This window comes from Myripristis murdjan, chromosome 13 (assembly GCF_902150065.1).
Source record: "Myripristis murdjan chromosome 13, fMyrMur1.1, whole genome shotgun sequence".
Classification (NCBI taxonomy): Eukaryota; Metazoa; Chordata; class Actinopteri; order Holocentriformes; family Holocentridae; genus Myripristis; species Myripristis murdjan.
Window position 1 is genome coordinate 24,560,262 of NC_043992.1, and position 20,796 is coordinate 24,581,057.

Consider the following 20,796-nt stretch of genomic DNA (forward strand, 5'->3'; position numbering starts at 1 on the left):
CACCTGGTCCAATGATGTCTGCAGCCTGTGTGATTCCACTAGTGACTCCTGGATCAGGGCGCTGCTGGCCTTGGTCTGGTTCAGACTGTCTATCAGCTCCCGGTTCTCCAAAATATTACCCTGAGCTGTAGCCAGCGTCTAACGCAGGCACAGGGATGGACAGACAGACATAGAGATTTGGAGTTATAACAAGAGACAAAGAGAAGGTTGAAGAAAAAACAGCACAACAACAACAAAAACAACAATACTACTACTACTATTAATAATAATAATAATACTATATTTTATGTTTATAAGCACTTTTCTTTGGTACTCAGACACTTTATAGTAAAATACAATGAAATCACATGAAATAACCAATATTACAATAAAAAAAAAAAAAAAAAAAAAAAAAACTAAAATACATAAAGGGGCAGCTGAGTGGAGGTGGAGGTAGGTAAAGGAAAGAGAGGCTTCATCTTCTTCTTAGTTATCAAGTATCTGCTGTTTGGCTGACATCTGTCACCTTACAAAAACAAAAAGTCACTTTATGAGATCTTTCTTTTGCATTCATTAAGTGTTGTGATTCCATGCAGTGGAATTTTCTCACTGATACACATTGATAAAATTTATTCAAATAAATTCAAACAGAATACATGAGAAAGCAGTAGAGCATGGAAATGTCAAGTTGGAATATGCTCCTACAATTCTAGAATAATTAGATGTCTAATACCAATGAAGCACTGACATTATGCTCTTGGCACTGTCTCTCCGTGCATGCGCGCGGGCGTGTGTGTGTGTGTTAGGTTACGATTTTACTTTGTGTGTGCACAAACTGATCATCGTCACATTGTGTGTGCATGCACACACACTTAAAGCGTCCATTAGTTTTGTGTGTGTTTGATATTGAAAGAATGTATGCTTTGCCGTGTGTGTGCTTCTCCTTGCAAGCACAGGGAGCTCACTGAGTATTTGGACAGCAACAATCTGTTTGAAGTTTTGGCTCCATAGTCTCATTACTTTGAATGACATGATGACTACACTTGGCTCCAAATTCCTCTGTGGCATTTTGAAGAACAGAGATACATGCAGTTCAAAGTGTTTCTCCCCACTAGTATTCCTATTGAACTCATTTGCTTTAGCATCCTTAAAGCTGAATAGTAATATTTTCAGGGAGAAAATGTTGCTTTGGGTGTCTTTGCCAATCCTGAAGCTCTTTGGGGCCTGATGACTCAAAACTAGACTGATAGTGCTGTCACAATCACGTGCCCTACACTGCCTTAGATAAATTTAGAGCCATGTGTATTCACAGCAGAATCTTCATAGAGATACTTCACATGGAAATATGTAAAGACTAGACAAAGAGCCTGACCAAATATAGCAATGGTGCAGTGATGTATAGAAGTCAATGAAGACTGAACATTTTAAGCTGCACATGGAAAGCAAGACATGACAATTATTTAAGGCCTCTACACACTTAATATTTACCTCAATAAATCATTTTCAATCATTTTTAGTTTTGATGGGTCAAAATAACTTTTCGGAATTTTACGTTTATGTTTTTATTATTATTTTTATTTATTTATTTATTGCATTTTTTGACATTTTATTAACATACAGTGCTCAGCATAAATGAGTACACCCTCTCTGAAAATTAACAAATCACTGTATTTTGACAAAACTGAGTTTTATTAAACATTGATTTTATTAACATAAAAGTGTGGTCACCTAACATCATTAGGATAACAAAATTTTATTCAAAAGAGATGTTGCAAATGTTGACTCAACCTTGATGTTGGGTTGAGGTCTGATGACCATCTGTTCACCCTGTTCTTACCCAGAAATGAACCTGTGGCTGTAGATGTATGTTTTGGGTCATTATCATGTTGAAAGAGTGCCTGGAGACTGAGGGCACTGAGTGATGGTAGCATATTCTCTTTCAGTATTTCACAGTACACCTGTGAAGTCATGATACCATCAATGAAATGCAACTCTCCACCACCTGCAGCACTCATGCAGCCCCCCAGAAGAACAATGCCACCAACATGCTTTACTGTGGGTACCATGGATTTCTCGTTTTACTCCTTGCCCTTTCAACGCCATAAAGTTTGGAACCTGTTCAAAAAGATTTATCTTTGTCTCTTCACTCCAAAGTATAGAGTCCCAATAGTCTTCGCCTTTATCAACACGGGCCCTGGCAAATGCTAGATGGGCTTCTTGGTGCATGGGCTTCAGCAGTGGCTTCTTTTGTGGATGACACCCATACATGCCACTTATGTAACGCTCATATCAAGGTGTTAACTTTTGTGGATGACGTGGACATCTGGACGTAAGATTCCCAAAAGTCCATCCCTTTTGAATTTTTGTATCACTTTTTTGTGGGTTGCCTTATTAGCAATGCTTTACAAATTTTCCTGTAACCTTGACCTTTTTGGTGAGAAGAAATTTTCTTTCCCAAGCCTTGTGACATTTCCTCTCCATGTAATGCCATTTTGGTCATCACTGAATGGGAATGGATTTTCTCTCTGAAATACCTCCCTTAATTGTCAATTATCTGGTGACCACCCGTATGTTGACTGATTAGACTCATCTGTTAGTGAATTCCTGTTAATTAGAATTTTATCAGGTTTTATTCCTAAGACAGTCATTGAGGTGTACTCATTTTTGCACCATGATCTTAAATCATTTTGTTAGAAAAGTTCCAATTTTGTTTTTGGAACTGACTGATCTCATTTAAAACCAATAAACTGGATTTGCGTGAATATATTATTATATATGATCCCATGAGAGTATTAATTCTAAAGGGAGATAACTGTTTTTCTGAGAAATCTGTTGAGGTATACTCATTTATTCTGAGCACTGTATGTATCAATCCACAGAAGTTCTGCTTCTTAACTGTTGTTTAGGCGGCAAATTGTCTTCACCACAGATTATCAGTACCAAAATGAACACAATTCTGAAAGCAATATTCAGTTTACTGGGTGGACTGACTACAAGACAGACAACATGGGCATGCAGCTGCTTTGTTCCTTGGCTGAAGTTCAAATCATTAAAGCTGATCTTCAAACCATAGAAAAGACTGACTTGAAACTGTGTTAAGACAGTTTTATGGATCTGCTGGGAACACAAAGGGGGAGATGTACAGAATACACAGCTGGCCTCAACCATTACTGCAGTGAGCTTCCTCTGACTTGTTCATGGTGCTTAATGAAGGACAACGAATTCACATCAGCCAACGATGTCTTCAAAGACATTGTCAAACAGATCAGAAGGGCTGGTAAGGACAACACAACATACCGCTTCAAATGAAAACTGGCACCTGCTAAAGTACTCAACAGCACTCAACCTGAACCCCAAAGGTTTGCTTAATAAAGTGTGGTAGGATATCCAGTTGCAATTTGGCTGCAGGGGCAATGAGTTGGAAACACCAACTGAAGCAAGACTCATTCACCCTAAAAACGATCAAAATGGAGCCAAATATTTCACCATATCTTTCACTGAGGAAATCGAAGATACAAGGAGCCCATTCAGAGAGATAGGTAAAACCAGAGAGGCTCGATGTTTGGAATACTGGGGGATACACTCTGACTGATTGCGTCCGTACAAAAATATATAAGCAAGCCCCAACCCAAATGCAATGGCCCTTTACCTTAAAACTTAAAAAACAGCAGCCGTCACAGATCTCAGATTATCACAGAGTATCTGGTACACTATTGTCATCATCTGTCTCCTATACTGCAAAGGATGTGCACACACTCAGCCTTCACTAACCACAGCCTGAGGACCACTGCAATCCAAAAAGATGTTCGACATAGGATTCAAAACCCAGAAGAAAGGTGACAGTGAATGAGCAAAGGGACGTTAAAGCTATTTTAAAGACTTACTGTGATACCAACTGGAATGAAAATGATTCCAGCAACATTTGGTGAAAACCACCTTACTGATTTGCAGGTCAGAAAGCTCACTGAAGAATTATTGGAGGTTATCCCTGGACTCTAGTAAATGATGGAGTGGTATTTTGACAGACAGTTCATCTACAAGCCCATCAGAATCTGTTCCCCCAAGGCGCCATGCAGGTTTGCCAAATTCTACTGCCAAGTCATATTCTACTGACTGCACTATTAAGGGCAATGTGCAAATCAATTTATATCAGCAGCAGTGAGTTGATACAGTGTGTGGTTAGGCTATTTTCTGAATCTAATTTACACAAATTTACCGTGAGCTAAATGTGAACCAGTCCATATCAATCTGTAGTTTACCAGTCTAATATTGTCAGCACTCAGCCTGTGGTCTCATGTCCATGATCACAACACAGCCATGCTAATATTCAGTATATCATACTCCCTCTTGTATGATATTGGTTTCATCAAAAAGAAAAGATCCAATAAGATATATTTCTGTACTCCAGTAGATATGTCTTTTATAATCACAACATTGTAAAGCCAAAATATTTTGTAGCATTGTGCAAACTTAGTCGCTGCAGTTACAAATACACTTTGTGATACTAATGTTGATAAGGGAGCATCACTCCTAATCAAATAAGAAAGCAAGATTTTACTTTAGTAGTACTGAGCCACCTTACTAAATTCTACACTTCTTATGAAAAACTACTCCGAAAGCTCAGTATTCACTGCCTGAATTTTTTGATTGCTTCTTTGGCCACACATCCATTGCTTACCACACCTGAAAAACGATGTGAGAATAACACCAAACAGATATCTATCATTCAGTGAGTTGAGGTGAGTACTGTCTGCCTGACTGATCGACTAATATGACTGAATTTGGCCTCTGATGAACGATGTCTTGAGATGAAAAAAAAAAATAGCACACCTACTTGCCTAAGTTTATTCCAGTTACACTATTCAATTTGCTCTACAGCAGATTCATATCACATCTTCTGTTTACACATTTGTCTTCGCTCTGCAGTCTACAGGGAGGGGAACAAGTGGTTGGGCTGGGTGAAAAAACTACAGATTATATACGAATGGAAATACACTCAAATCAAAGCTGACACTTTCACTTTCACCTAAATGTGTGCTTATTTAATATGTATTTGTGTATGAATGTATATCTGGCGCTGTGTCTGGTTGTACCTCTAGCAATGATTCCTCCAACAGAGCCAGCTGTATTTTCTTATCTTCCTCTTGTTGTAGAAGTTTTGTCTTCTCAGTTTCCAACTCCGGCTTCTCCTGCTGAATGGTCAGGGCTAGCAGCTAGCATACATACAGACACATGTAAACAAACAGATGGAAATGTGGACAGAAGTATGAAAACATGCAAATACAAACTATTGTTCCATGATAATAGCACTTTTTTCAAAACAAGGTCATATGACAAAGTATGACAAATCAAGGATTTTACCTCCTAATGAGGTCTATGCAAAACATCATACTTCAATTAGTTAGGTAAATCCCAAGCCACTCACCATCTGTGTCCAACTGTCATTTAACGTTGAAACCAACATTTATACAAAAGATGCTGGAAGTTAAAGAAAAATTTAGAGTCTTTACAGTCTCAAATGGCTTTACAAGCCTGCAGTTTATAACAAAAAACGCAAAGGACATCTGCCTTAGAAATACAGCTACGACTGATGGATCAGTCCTGCAGCATGGAGAAGAGTGCTAATCAGAATCAGCTGATCCATTCGCGGGTCTGTGTATGTACACGAGTTTGGAGCTCATTTCACAGTCAAGAGAAGAAAAGTATATTCAGTAGTCCACACAAAAAGAGAAAAAAAAAATTACTGAAAAATGTGATTTCTACTGAGAACAGCACAGGGCAAGAAAAATAGACTCACACACATTTTGGCCTTAACCTTTAGCCTTTAGCCAAACAGCCACAAATGATAAAATGGAAAAAACAAAACAAAAACAAAAAAAACAAACAAACACCAGTGTATGCACATATGATTGCGGATTACATTACTACATATGTACATCCATGTGTGTGTATATGCATGCATGTGTTACCTGTCCCCGTAGGCCAGCCCTGGTGGTGGTGAAGTTGACCTCTGTAACTACAGAAATAGCATCAGGGGGGATGAAAGGGGCCGGATTGCGGGTTGCCAAAAAGAGACGGAAGTCCTCGTTGTAATCAACAACCTTGTCTCCTATCTGAACCACATACCGAGGGCCTGGGGGTGGGGTGCAAGAACAGAATGAAAGACAGTCTGTCATCCACTTGTACTGCATACTTTTGTAATTTACTGCTTTTGCCAACTCTGTCAATACAAAGACTCCAGTGGCCACTTTAAATCCTATCTTCACCCTTGCCCCTCCTCTTCCTCGCTCTCCTCTCCTTCCCTCTCCCTCTTCTGGATGTCTGCAATGCAGCAGTGCCATGCCTTTTCCTCTCCTTCTCATACCCTTTTCCCAAACCACTTTCGAATGGATAATTTGTCCTTTCTCTCATTTTCTCCTCCCTGTCTTTCCAATCAAGCTTCAGACAGATAACCACTTTACGCTGGATGACTGACGGCCTGATGAATCACTTCAATTTTCACATGTATGTTGTCAACCTGTGTTTACATGTTCTCACATCAGTAACTCAACTGGTTGCTACTGTGATTGGCAAGAAATGACCTAAGCTGAAACTAAAATATAAATATAAATAAAAATCCATCCAGGTGGTGATGAATTCAGGAATGAAGCTCAACAAAACATTAAATGCACTGATGTGAAATGTTACAGCTCCTTTTTGCATGCTATCAGAGTTTCAAGTCGCATTCATCCACAAAATAGACTGGACAAGGTACTGGGTATTTGAAAAAATGGGAAACCTCCTTTAAAAAAATGTGAATACTTTATTATGAGAATTAAATGGTTGCATACTATGCTGTTTAATTTTTGGAAAATGTAAGTTGTCACCAAAATATTCTGTTAATGACCATTTTTACCAAGGTTTTTCCTCAAGACTATGCACAAAATGTCCTGTGGTGTGACATCACATTTGGCTTAAAAATATTTAACACTTATTATGTTTGTTAACAGATGACTGCCACTGTGATTATAATCTACTTTTTTCAAGGTGTTATCTCAAATAATTTACAAATGTAATTTTTATCTAATTTGTTGATGATACAACTGCAGTCATATGTTCTGTGATTTTGGTTACAAAATATAATAAATTGGTATCAATCTATAATGACAACTATGCAGTCAAAGTGCATGATTCATGAAAACAGATCCCTGTAGAATCATGGCAAAGGTATTAAAGCGTATTTTGTTTTTGTTTTTGATGTTTATATTTTGTAGATCATGCTGGTTATTCAAGCCACAGGACATTTTGCATGCTCACCTAAAATTACTCAAAAAACACAGGCATATTGGCTTAATGATACCATATCCACAGAAATTTTGATGTGTTTCATTTACATCAATTTTATTGATGTAAATACAAAATGTATGTATTTTTCTGTTTTGTTGTATTTTTATTTTATTTATTTATTTTTTTGTTTGTTTGTTTACAGTAAACCTGAATTGTAGCATCAACTACCCTACTACAGAGCACATCACCATGCTGTGCATATAGTGAATATAGTGAATATGAATTTCCTATTATTATCAAGTATTTCAGCTATGGCAATGCTTTAATGGCTCAGACAAACCTCCATTTCTGAGGGATTTGGATTTGCAAGGTTATAATGCATGGAATTATTATCCCTTGTTCATGGGGCCACAGATCAACCATGCTTGACATTTCAGAAACATTGCAAAGCACTTGAACACACACATGCTAAAAGTAATAAATTCATGAAGAGATAAAAAGACATATATTTCATGAATTATAAATTGTGTTATGCCCTATGCCAAGAGGCATTACATCCCTTTAGTATGTCACCTAAGACATGCTTAAGTGTGTGTATTAGTAGTGTTAACCTTTAAAATGAGATATACATGCAAATATGTAGATAAGTCATGGTGTCACCACTGGAATGTAAAACAATTGATGCACATACAAACATACAGTCATGTTTGCTCTCTATCTCTATCCTTCTTCCAACCAGCTCACTTAAAGAGTGAGGTGAGGAATGACAATGAATACACAGGACAGGTCAACAGACCAGCTTCTACTGAGAAACTACCACTACTGCTGTTTTCTGAAGATTAGGGGCCTTTGTTTTTCCTGACACTGCATGCCGCATGGTGCAAATAGGTTTGTTCCTGATCTGCACTGTTTTTGGTATTTTGGTGACGGCACTGAAGAAAGGAGAGGTACAATATGGTGCGCCTCAGTCACACTCCAGCTTTGCCGTGCAACGCTGGCGTTGCTGTGCAATGTTGGTGGTGCCGTTGGTGCCGTGTTGGTGTCAAGGATGACCTGAATGTGTGCTTACACCACCATCAAAGTATAATCTTGTTCTATGCTACTGTCACAGCTTAGTTGATGGAGGCACGCAGACATCTCCATATCATCTCCATATCACATAAATTATATGATGTTATTTTTGCCTGTTTTTCATCACATTAAATTCCTAAACCAGTATACATGCTTAGATTCACATCAAAAATTTAATGTTAATTTAAGGCAATAAAGCAGTAAGACAGGTCTGCACTGGGTTAGATAAAAAGACTCATTCTCATCAATATCTGTCATCCACAACCGCGAGAACAATGTTTTAGTGCTTTCTGTTTTAGTTGATTAAATCCCTGCAGGCATCTGAAAGCAACAGGACAGGTATCTGTGCTCCCATATGCAGCCTCTAGTTAAAAGGATTTGCTGTGTATTTTCAAAGTGCTGCACAACTTCACACACCTCTTCCACTGTGGGTATCCTGATAAAATCCTCAGGCTGTTTCAAAACAAATACACAAACTTCTTTGCTTTAAAGAAACTCAAACTCGTGGCTATATATTGGTAGGCTATTTCACACCGCTTCCAAACTTCTGATGTGCAAATCACCAGGGATATAACAGCATGGTAGACGGCTGTACAGGTTGTTTTGTTAGCAAAAAAAAAAAAAAAAAAACTTCCTAGATCATTAAAATAAATACTTCAGGCAAATTAAAAAGATTTTTATGAGGAGTGTCAGTTTATGAAATCATGCGGGCAGCTTAAAAAGACTACTGCTTTACTCACAGTACTACCAATGGTGGCATTACTGTGTGCCTCTGAATAGACATATTTCTGACTGAAACATAAAGACTGATTCAGTGCAACAACAATAATCTCACATGTAAAGGCTAGAGGCAACAGATAGTAATATGATAGCAGGTTTTACTATTCCATAAAGTGAGTTGTATCTGCATGTAGTGTCAGATGTCTGAATGAGTGTTCTCTCTCTGTCCACATCATTTTGCATTGAAAACATTATGGCTATGCTTTCATTAGGTCTGTCTCCAAAAAACTTGAATTCGACATAAATAGGCATATATAGGCACATATTTTAGGCGCTGTACATCTGTGCCTGTTGGCTCTGTACGTACAGGACAAGGACATCTGTCTCTCTTTGGGTGAAGCCAGTTTGAACTCTCCTGTATTATCAGGCTGGCAGTATGTAATGGCAGAGATACATAACTTTTAAAGGGAATGAGAGGAGCACCCTATGCTTTGCACTGCTGACTGGGCTTTATGACTGCAGCACTGAGGTCTGCGAGAAATCTCCTGTACTCAAATAATGGAAATAGGCAAATAAACTATTAAAAAGACACAACTAAAAGCAAAACATCTTCATCAAAAAAGCATCACATAATGACATAAAAAACATCCAACGTGAGAGATAGTATTTTACTAAAATTTAACTTTGGTGTATGATTTTACTGCAGTGCACTTTAAATTAGTATTTTATACTTTGTGTTTATTATGTACCATTATTTTGTACCATTTTTTCACAAAGTAGAGAATCATGACTCAGAACATGAGTCATGATTCCAACTCCACCAGTTTCCATGTACATTAACACTAAATTACAGATATTTGCACTTTCCTTGCAGTTATGTCATTTAAGTTTATCTCACTTTTTGATATAATAACTCACATGCCAACTTTTAGCTCTCTCCCTCACGCTCACGTAAACACTCGCATTCTCAGTCGCCATAGTAACAGTCATCCTACTGTGCCCTTCCCGTTTCCTAAATGACATCACTAAGTGGACTAATTGGTGAATCATTCCTTGTTCCCACACTTATTTTTTGTATTTGTGTAATCAATTTGTCCAGTAACTCCAAGGAAACTCCAACGTGAACAACTGACAAAATGTGCATAAAGGAGGTGTAGGGTTTGTGTGTGTGTGTGTGTGTGCGTGTGTGTGTGTGTGTACCCTGTGCTATGAGGTCCCTCCTTAGCAGTGGGTAAAGAACAGGTTCTACTCTGTCCATCTCTTGGATGATGAGGGTTTTACCAAACCTCACTGCTAGTTCCAGGGATGTCATGAAGTTACTGTCCTACAGCGCACACACACACACACACACACACACACACACACACACACACACACACACACACATACACACACACACACACACACAAAAAAAAAGAAAATCATCATCAATCAAAAAATGTTCTTACCTGCATTATCATCTATTTTAAATGTCAAACTGGCACTGCATTATTCAAAAACAATATCCCATTTCCAACAACCATTTTGTTTTTCTAATAATTATTCATTGTTATCTCTGCTGACACTGATACAGTTGCAAGCTGAGAAGAGAAATAGCAGAGAGTTTTCACTCTCTCTGAGTGAAAATATTCAACACTACTTTGAATCTCCTCAGCATTTGTTGATAATAACATTCACTGTCATTTTTATTTGGTTACCTTGATCATTCACACTGAAGCAAAGTAAAAATATAATGTAATGTTGATAGTTTAACAAATCACTGTGCCCACAGAGTAATAAATAATGACACTATTTCCCCACCCCCAAATTAATCAGCAACTAGAAAGACTGGAGAAAACAGAAGGAGTTGCTGCATTGCATTTTCTCTGTGAAACATCACATTAACCCAATTGTAAGGGAACTTACATAGACTTAGACTTTAATGGACTTGGCTTCATCCGGCAAGAAGGGTAAAAAAAAAAAATCAATCAAGCAAATCTAATGAAGATCTGTCACTTCAAAGAAACGCACTGGACAGGAATTTCTTTACAGGCTCCTACGGACATGAAACCTTATCAGTGGACCCTTGATTGGGTTTGAGAGCCTGTGCAGGTAATCAGTACAATATATCAAAGGTGTGCCTGTGTGTTGATGATGATTAATGACATCTTAGAACTCCATGAGGGTTGTGTGAATATGTGCGTGTGTGTGTGTCTACCTGTTGGTTGATGACTTCTAGTCTGTGTTCTTTCAGGTGTGTGCGTAGCCACTCTGTAGCTCGGGATGACGGGTCAATGAGGAATGGACAGGCAACACTCTGAGAGAGGGAGACACATAATGGAAAACTTGTTACATCTCTCTATGAAGTCTGTAAAGCTTCAAGGCTCAAGTCCTGTCTCATGGCTGTCAGGCTGATTGGCTGGAGTGTCACTCCTGTGCTATGCAGAGGAATGAGGTCCATCACCCCCTTTCATCCCATGTGCCTTTATTTCATGGTCTCCTGCTCAAAACCTCTTTCTCAAACTATCTCTTTCAAACGTGTTTGTTTGGCTCTCTCTCCTTATCCTCCATTTTCTCTGCTTAATGAGATGAGCAATCCTGTTTTGTTTTGCATGTTAGGTTGTCTCTTTCCTCTCTCCTTTTTCTGCTTCATGATCCAAAACATCCTGTTTGCCTGCATCTCATTGTTTGTCAGCACACATCTATCCCTCTAAAGACAACCCAGAAATTGTTTCCCACTCATAATGATGCCGTAAAAAGACAAGGCAGTGAGGATGTGGCCACACTCTAGAGGACAATACATATTATTATTATTTGCTTAATCTAAATCAGCCAATGGCATTTTGATTCAACTTCTCCCATCTTCTCTTGGGAAAGGCAGAAAAAAAGGGTTGCTAGTTTGATGAGTGAACCACGTCTAGGCAGACTGGCAAGTTATCCTGAGGTGAATGAGCAAATGTGAAGGAAAAACTGTGAGGATAAGAAAACCAACTGAGTTAAAGTTAAAGTTGGAAAGTATGTATGTATATGTATGACATGAGAGTCTCTTTCACACACAGCTCCCAGTAAATTACCGGAATAACCATTCAGGTACTGCTAGTGATTTTCACTTTTCACACATGCAGCCACATTCAGGAACATTTCCGTCTTGCCAAGAGCAGGTAACTGGCTGTTGCAGCAGCGTAACACACAGCGTCTGCTAACAGTACATGCCCTTCCTTGCAATGTCACTGGTTTCATTCAAAACACAGCCTTACTGGCATTTCCCTGCAATGTTACTCAGTCTTGATGTGGGGAATTGGCAGATATTTCCCTGAATATTGGTCCTTGCTCCCACTCACACATGACCCCATATTGGAAGTGTTCCTGAACATTGAGGGAAAAACTGCATGTGTGAAGGGGGCTAAAGAGACACTTTCAGAGACAGAGTCTATGCTAAACAACGTGTGGGTTGAAAGGATGATTAAGAGGATGACTTCTTACCCGTAAATTCAGCACACTGATCTTAAGGCAGCAATGGTAAAAAAAAAAGAAAATGGAGGAGAGATGGATGAACCATGATAACAAGAGGAAGAGAGATGCAGGTGATTCAACAATCAACATGGAGACTGGCTGGTACAAGCAGATGCTGTAATAAACCTCCAATCTGATTAGGGCTTGGCAATATATCAATATAATATCAATACTGTTATATGAGATTAGATATTGTCTGTGATTTTCAACATCAGTACCATGATATGGCATGGTGTCTTAAAGTCTGCATTATAGCAAGGGGGCACAGTTTTCTGAACTTATTAGACTGTTCTAGCAGTTCCATTGTTTGCATCTACATGCTTAGTCATAATTTTCTGGTCATCATATCCATATTAATAATGACTTTATTTAAAAAAAAAAAATCTCTTGAAATCACATATAGTCATCCCTCAAGAATCATCACACTATTGATACTACAGTATTTGGTTAAAGATATTAATATGAATTTGATTTTGTCCACATCACCCTCTGATGTCTTTGAATAAAACTTCAGACCCAGAAACTGTGTAAAAATATTATGCTATTGTGAGCTTTAACCAGTAACCTTTGCATCACAAAACACAAAACAAACAAATCAGTAAACAAAGAAAGACAGTGGCAGAAAAATTCAAAAGAACAGTGATACAGAGAGGCAGATGGACAGACTGTTTGATGTCGAACCTGCAGAATGACCAGTGCGTTCTCCATGGAGAGGTCGTCAGAGGGCAGCCCTTCACTCTTCCAGATCAACTGCTCGCTCTCCGAGCACAAGAATGACCGCAAGTCAAATTCTGATACAAACACAAACAACATAAAGGCACGCCTTTAATGACTTTGTCTGTACTTTTCCTCAGTGTGAAGTGCATTGGTTATTTTAGTTTAAAAAAATATAGGTGAGCATTCCATTTTGAAAGTTATTTTCTCAATTTTTCAACTGTCCATGTACCAAGGCAGTGCAATAGGCCATGCATGACTGTATGTGCATTTTTTTTATTGTATATTTACTCTCTAACTGAGACTGGGCCATCCATGTGTCCAGACAGTGTTTCCTACGGTCTTCAGGAGCAGCAGACAAATAGGTGATGAAGGCTGCTGCTAGCATGGCCCTCATAGGGAGGGTATCCAACTCCTCCTTTATCTCAGACATCTGGAGAGATCAGACATACAGAAAGGAGTGAGGGTGATGAAGGTAGAAGAGGGAAGAAAGGCAGGGATGGAGACAAACACGGGGAGGTAGCAAAGGGAAAAAGTGAAGAATCAAAGGGAGCAATGTCAAGGGGGAGAGAAGTGGGAGAGTGAAAAGAGAGAAGGACAGAGATAATGATAAGTATCAGGTGGACCATCACATACTTAACCTTATGTCACTTTCATGTCATGTGGTACAGTATATATGGGAACTGCCATCTTCCAATATCTGAATTACACCTAGGGATCACAAATTTTTCTCCAACAGTGCAGCAAATAACACAAAAGTAGCTGGAAAGCAACATCCTTATATTAGTTACACCCCCACCTCTTGTGCCCTTGGGTGGTTGGGTGGCGGGAGAAGGGTTGGGATTGGTGGTGGTGGTAGGGTTGGGGGGGATGAAAAAAGGGTTAAAAAAATACACCGCTGTGAGAGGGACTCTCTTCCATGGGTACGCTTGGTCGTTGCCATTGCCGTCTCCAGCCTTGGCTTTGCTCCCACCCCCACCCTTCTGGCGGGTTGTTCCATCCTGATGATGTCTGATCATTTTGTGATTCTGTTGCAGCTTCATGTTTTGTATTGTCATCACTTTATTGCACAAAATAAATAAATAAATAAAATAGTCACACCATTACAAGTAAATGAATCCCATTTTAATGCTAAATTTACCACTGGTGCTTTTTATAGGGGATGCTCTAATAAACCACAAACCATCTCTGCGTCTCATAAAACTGTGCAATTTTTTTTTTTCTTTTTTATAAAATTAAAAATTTAACAGTGGCAGCTTTTCATATAGATTTGTAAGAACTGTAATTATATTTTAATTTATTCTGGTGTTCAACTTTCAAACTGAAGTGATGTGATCACCGGGGTGGGAATCTTTCCTACCTCTACTTTCCCATATGACGCAAATGAGGCATTAGCACTTACACTTACCCTAACCCTAAACTAAATCCTTCCTCAAACGCTAACCCTAAACTATCCCCATGAAGAAACGACGATCAGCCAAACTTACTTCACATGTATAAGAATGACCTCACTCTGAACACAAGAAAAAAAAAAAAATCATTATTGCAGCCGTCTCTAGGCCTATTAGGAATTCTTTAATGGATCATTAAAGGACACATAATACTATGTTTGGGAAAAGCCTCAGCATTGGGCTTAACTGAGGGCCTCATGGTTGTCCAAGCGGCTGTAACAGGTGTCTCAGGAGGCTGCAGGTTTGCAGAACAATGCCACTTGTACAGAGACTACATGGTCTCAACCCAGCGAGCACTCTGTCAAACATCTGACCACCTACTGCACTTCAACTCTCAGTGTGTCCCCATTTATGCACTTCTCTCTCTCTCTCTGTACTTCCCTGCCTTCCTCTCTCTCTCTATGTATCTCTCTCTCCCTCCCTGTGAAACACGTAAACAGCTTAGAGGCATTAACATACACCAAACTAGAGCTGCTACACAGTGCGCAAGAGAGAGTTAGGGGTGAAGTACGCACGCCTGTGTGTGTGTGTGTGTGTGTGTGTGTGTGTGAGTGTGAGTATATGGGAATACGTGAGTAGAAAGTAAATTGACTCTTTGGTGCGGGCCTTGAGGGAGACTGTGAATGTATGTGTGTGTGTGTCAGGAGGAGATTGAGTGTTTTAATTAAGGTGCAGACAGATGCTGGGGAGAGGAGTAAAAACAGCCAGGAGGGACCCAAGACAGCAGGATCCATCCCCCTATCTCTCTCTCACACCCACACACACACAGGCACACACACAGCCCCTGTTACTTTAACAGTCACTGAGCACCCATCTGAGTAAAACTACATAATTCCACGACAACAAATACTGACAAGCACAGACACACAGAAAAAACAACACTACCTGTGCATTCCACCGCGTGTGTTCTCTGTCCAGTTGTGATATGAGCTTCTGGGCAGCAGTGATCGTGTCCTGAGCTTTGGTCACCTCTGCCTCCAACTTGGTTGCTTCAGTTGTTCTACACTGAAACCTGGAGAGAGACAGAGAAGAGACAAAGGGAAAAGATACTGAGTTTTCTTATATGAGTGTATGCGTTTGTATCTGTCTGAGATATTGAAATTCAGATGTATTCCAGCAAGACACTCCAGTCTTTTGTTGGGGAAATTTGGGGGGTGGGGTGGTGTGTGGGGATGAGGGAGGTGGGGGATAAAAGACAGAATGAGTGATTGAGAGACATGTGAATGTGAAGGAATGATGAGAACACGGAAAAAAGTCAGAAGAGTTTATTAAGGGAAAGACGTGACAAGACAGAAGAAACTTTCAAAGGCTGTGAGGTACAGAGGAGAGGAGAGGAGAGGAAAAATATCTTGTAGATGCATAGAGAAAAGAAACATGAGTGAGAGCAGTGGGTCGGATTGCCCCAAGAAATCATTCAGCTCAATTCATACAGTATGAAACGATTCATAAGATCTTAACAAGGGGGGTAGAAAGATGGAGACAAAAAGGACTGTCTGGGAAGTTAGACAGTTTGAGAGATCGTGGGTTAAAGAGGTGGAGAGACAGAGGGATACAGGAGGAACAAATAATGAAAGTCTTCCTTTACATTTGACTGAATTCATGTATTTATTTTTAATTTTGTTTTCTGTCTCAGGCTATTTGAAGTATAAAGCATAAGGGGCAATTGAGGCAATCAGGTTAGGGTTAAGATCAGGGCTAGGATGACACTATGGGCTCTATTTTCCCGGCGCAGCGCAGGGTGGCGCAGTGAGGCGCACCCCGCGCAAAGCTATTTTCGACCAGCGCAACCCGTGGGGCGCACAGTTTCTTATTTTCCCAGACCGAGGTTCGCCGAGATGGGAGTGGCGGCGCAGCAGGGGGAGGTGCCGACAGATTCAACCTGACATATTCGTGCCAAAAGGCTTCGCCGAGGTGTGCCAAAAGCTCGCCTCCTGAAACCACGTCTACTTTCGGCGCAAGGCGCAGCGGGGCCGGCGCAGTGGAATTTTGGAGAGAGCGCGCCCAGGCGGCTTCAATGCACGCCCCGACGGAGCCTCGCCACGCACACGGTCGGACTGATACCGGGACGCCGCCGGAATGGACTGAGTATATTACTCATATAGACTGTTTAGAGGAAAGACTGTTTTAATTGGACACTTACGCCAGCACGTTTTATTGTTTTATCATAAGCCAGCAGCTGTGCTACATTTTTATTTTTAATATTTTATTTGCCCAATCTACCTTGTCAATAAATTAGTTTACACATAGTTCCACCTCTGCCTCTTGTGTGTGTGTTGTGTGATCGGGGGATTTTACTCAGTCAGTACAACCTTGTGACACGTCCACTTGGACACATGTGGCTCCACCTCCCAAATTAACTCGCCTATAATATAATATATAATATGTATATAAAGCCAACTTGCTTTAGCCTCAGTAGAAGCCCTGAGAAAATCTACCTCCCTCTCTCCATCGCGGGTTTAGGATTTAGGATTTAGGATAGCGCAGCCTGCCCTTAAAGGCAATGGCACCTGGCACACTGATTGGTTTAACTGGCGTAACGCCCAAAACATGCCTATGCATAATATAGCGGGTAGCGGAGGTGTTTTGCGGATAGCGGGAGGTGCACAAGATAGCAACTTTTACGGGGGAACGCCTCTTCCCAAATCCTAAATCCGCAAATAGCGGGTTTAGGGAGTCTGGCGCAAGATAGGGCCCATAATCTCAATCAGCACATAAATGTATCCCCATATCGACTGTCCTGACACAACTGATGTCAGATCAAAGGAGACTGGCACCGTTTGGCATGCGCAATGGATTCAGCTGCTGAATTTAGTTTTTATTGCATCTATTTGATTTCAAGTTGGCAGCACGCAGCATTATTAAAATGGTATGAGTTTTTTTGTTTGCAAATTGTAGTTGCATTTGTTTGCAATTGTATGCAATGTTAATGTTAAAAGAGCACAGGCTTGTGCAATATTTATTTATTTATTTATTTATTTTAGACGTTACGCACTTGAGTCAGTTGACGGCACTCATTTTATTTGATATAGCCTACTTTTCAATAAAAATATTACGCTATAAATTGACATGCCTTGATATCATTCTTATGTAGCCTGCATATAATTTTAAGCTCAATAAATTCAGATAATATTTGACCGGAATTTCAAACAAGCAAATGTAAAAGCTTTCATGAACCGGATTTATATGAATACTGCGAGGATTATCCTTTGATGTAAAAACATTCATTAAAAATGGGGGCTTCACAGTTAAATTTATATTTGCTTAACTTTAACTTTAACAGACGGTGACAGAGCTGGAAAAAAGAGAGATGCGAGGCAGGTAGGTAATGGAAAGACAGGGGACTCAGGAAGATGAATTTAAGGATAGATGCATGATGGATGGATGGATGGACAGATGGATGGCAGGTAGCTCCAGCGACATTCCAGCAGCCAAGACTGGTCTCTTTGTCCTTAGTGTGTGTCGCGGCTGCTCTCTTTCTCCATGTCAATTGTGTGAACGTTCATTACGCCTTCGCGCAGCGCATTTTAAAGGTGAGGACAGGGGCTCATTTGATTGGTTTAAAGTGAATCGGCTGTGTCAAACCCACTCCACGCCTTCTCTCCTCCCTTGCGCCGGTAGGAGGAACGGCGCAGTAGTTGCGCCAAGGCGCACGGCGTGCCAAAATAGGAAAATCCACTTGGCCACACCCAGTTGGCGCAGCGCAGCTGCGCTGCGCCTCCGCCTCGCCTGGTCTGCGAAAATAGAGCCCTTTATGATAAACTAGGCCTGTCACGATAACGAATTTTATTGCGTCAGATTAATTGCGTCAGAAATTATTGCGATAAACGATAATATTGCGTAATATTGTGCTTTTAAGACCATTTTTATTATTGTTGTAATTGTGACATTTTAAGACCATTCTTTAAACTTATAATAATAATGATAATAAAGGCATAATGATCCAAATATACCCTTTTGAAGAGAAATAAACATTTAGTCAACAAGAATATTTAAAAATGTAAACAAGAAAAATTAAATATCCAAAATAAATTAGACATAAAAATACCAAAATAAATAAATAAAGATCTTATGAATACAAAAAAATTGACCAACTGGCCCTGATAATAAAAAATTCACTGTAATAATAATAAAAAAAAAAAAAAACACAAAAAAAACGTTGAAATGGACTCAGTCTCTTATCAAAAATTGCACGTGAATAAAAACCAAAAACAATATAAAAGACTTTTTCTCTATTAAGAAAAAAACACTCAAAAACTAAACACACCCAAAACAATGAATAAAATGGATGATCAAGTCTTTGTAAATAATACTTAATTAATATTAAACAGTAGCAGAGAGGCATAGGGACTAACAGTCCTTATCAGTCAATACTTCCAACACTTCCCTTGGCGTCTTGGCTTGTTGTTTTTTTCCTTGACTGGAAAAACTGTGCGGGTTGGTTGTGCTTTAGGTGTGCACTGAAGTTGCTCGTATTCCCTCTTTTAGTTTGGATCATAGTCTTAAAACAAACGCGGCATACCGGCTCGTCCAGGTTACTGGGCTCCCCTCTCTCATTTGCTTTGAATCCAAAACATTCCCACAAGGGAGCTGCTGCGTTTGGTTTGAGAAGAAGTTCCATGTCGTTCTCGTTTCGCTCTTTTCTCCGCCTCGTCTCTACCTCACAGGGATCACACTCTGTGTGGGTGCGTATGTGTGTAGCCCATGACCCCGCCCTCCCACAGACAAAGACACTAGATGACAAGAGTGTTCCCTCCGTTCATTCCTCTAATGACCCGCTCACCTCGCTGACAGACGACGCACGACAGTGAACGCTCTTGTCGTCTGGTCTCTTTGGCAGAGAGACGAGGAAAACAAACACGTAGGAATGTGGCAATTAATCGCGGTCAGAAAAGTTACAGACTTCATTTAAATTTACCGTGCAATTAACCAACTTATCGCATATTGCGACAGGCCTATGATAAACATTATTAAAACATTAAATGACAAAGCAACAACTGTGGGAAAGTGTTGATGGGACAATTTGGAAAGGAAGGACAGAAGGCTAGAGGTATGGATGGACAGATGGAGGGAGGCATACTTCTCTTTCAGTTCGCTGACTTTGGCTCCCACTGAGTTGAGCTGCTCCACCAGCTTATTCTTCCTACTCTCCGTTTTTCTCAGGTTTCTGGACAAAACACACACCCACACAAACAGGTAAGTATTTCATCTGTATCTTTGTGTATGCAGTTTTTTGTGTGGTCATGCCTGTGTGTGTGAGTGTGTGTGTATTCTTACTCCAGCAGTCCAGTCTGTTCTCTCTCCAAGGGCTCTATCCTCTCCAGGACGTGGGAGTACTGGACGTTGGCTTTGACCCAGGCAGCCAGAGGAGCAGCCGCTGCACTTGCACGCTTTGCATTCTGGCCAGCGCAATAACAGCATCACAAACAGCAACAAAAACACACTTGTTATAACAACAGCAGCAGCATCTTCAGCCAACAGGGACAATCAACAGTATTTTATACCAGAGCATCAAAGGGATCAGGGGGGTAAAAACACCTTCCAATCACACTGATTCCCATCCTGCTCATAGTTAGCAGATGGTGGCTAGACCAGCTGACCTTGGGATCGAAGGAGGCCTTGTTCCTATTCAGCAGCTCCTCCACACTCTCGCGGATCTCAGAGGTGATGTTTCTTGCCTCAAATGTAGCTATGTCCTCCCTCACTCCACGCTTCGCCAAGAAACTGCAGAAAAAGAGAGGCAGGGATAAAGAAAGGACAAGAAAGAGATGGGATGGGAGAAGACAGGAAAGAATGTAGGCAACAAGAAAGAGTATACATGTACTTAATGTGTGTGTATATGTGTGAATGTGAGTGAGTGAGAGACAGATCATTAGAGAGAGATAAAATAAAGTGAACTTCAAACCAGATAATGAGGCAGCTAATGCTAATTCAAGCCTAAAATTATGAGACTTAAAGCTTTTTCATCTCTAATTAAGAGCAAACAGTGACAAGTCATTCAGTTTGTTACTCATATTTAGCTAGCTTATCTCTCTCTCTCTCTCTCTCTCTCTCTCTCTCTCTCTCTCTCTCTCTCTCCCTCTCTCTCCCTCTCTTTCTCTCTCAC

At 40.1% G+C, this 20,796-nt stretch overlaps 1 protein-coding gene across 1 annotated transcript in view; it reads right to left on the bottom strand.

Moving 5' to 3' along the window:
• dync2h1 (dynein cytoplasmic 2 heavy chain 1) overlaps positions 1–20,796 on the bottom strand; it is a 208,879-nt gene that overhangs the window by 112,915 nt on the left and 75,168 nt on the right. The window contains exons 62-73 of the mRNA XM_030066488.1: positions 20,291–20,414; positions 19,968–20,089; positions 19,771–19,857; positions 15,579–15,705; positions 13,534–13,675; positions 13,210–13,319; positions 12,499–12,519; positions 11,234–11,332; positions 10,237–10,360; positions 5,949–6,112; positions 5,073–5,192; positions 4–138 (exon numbers count right to left, since the gene is read on the bottom strand). Of these exons, the coding sequence (XP_029922348.1) occupies positions 4–138; positions 5,073–5,192; positions 5,949–6,112; positions 10,237–10,360; positions 11,234–11,332; positions 12,499–12,519; positions 13,210–13,319; positions 13,534–13,675; positions 15,579–15,705; positions 19,771–19,857; positions 19,968–20,089; positions 20,291–20,414 (1,375 nt within the window). The remainder of the gene's footprint in view (positions 1–3; positions 139–5,072; positions 5,193–5,948; positions 6,113–10,236; positions 10,361–11,233; positions 11,333–12,498; positions 12,520–13,209; positions 13,320–13,533; positions 13,676–15,578; positions 15,706–19,770; positions 19,858–19,967; positions 20,090–20,290; positions 20,415–20,796) is intronic.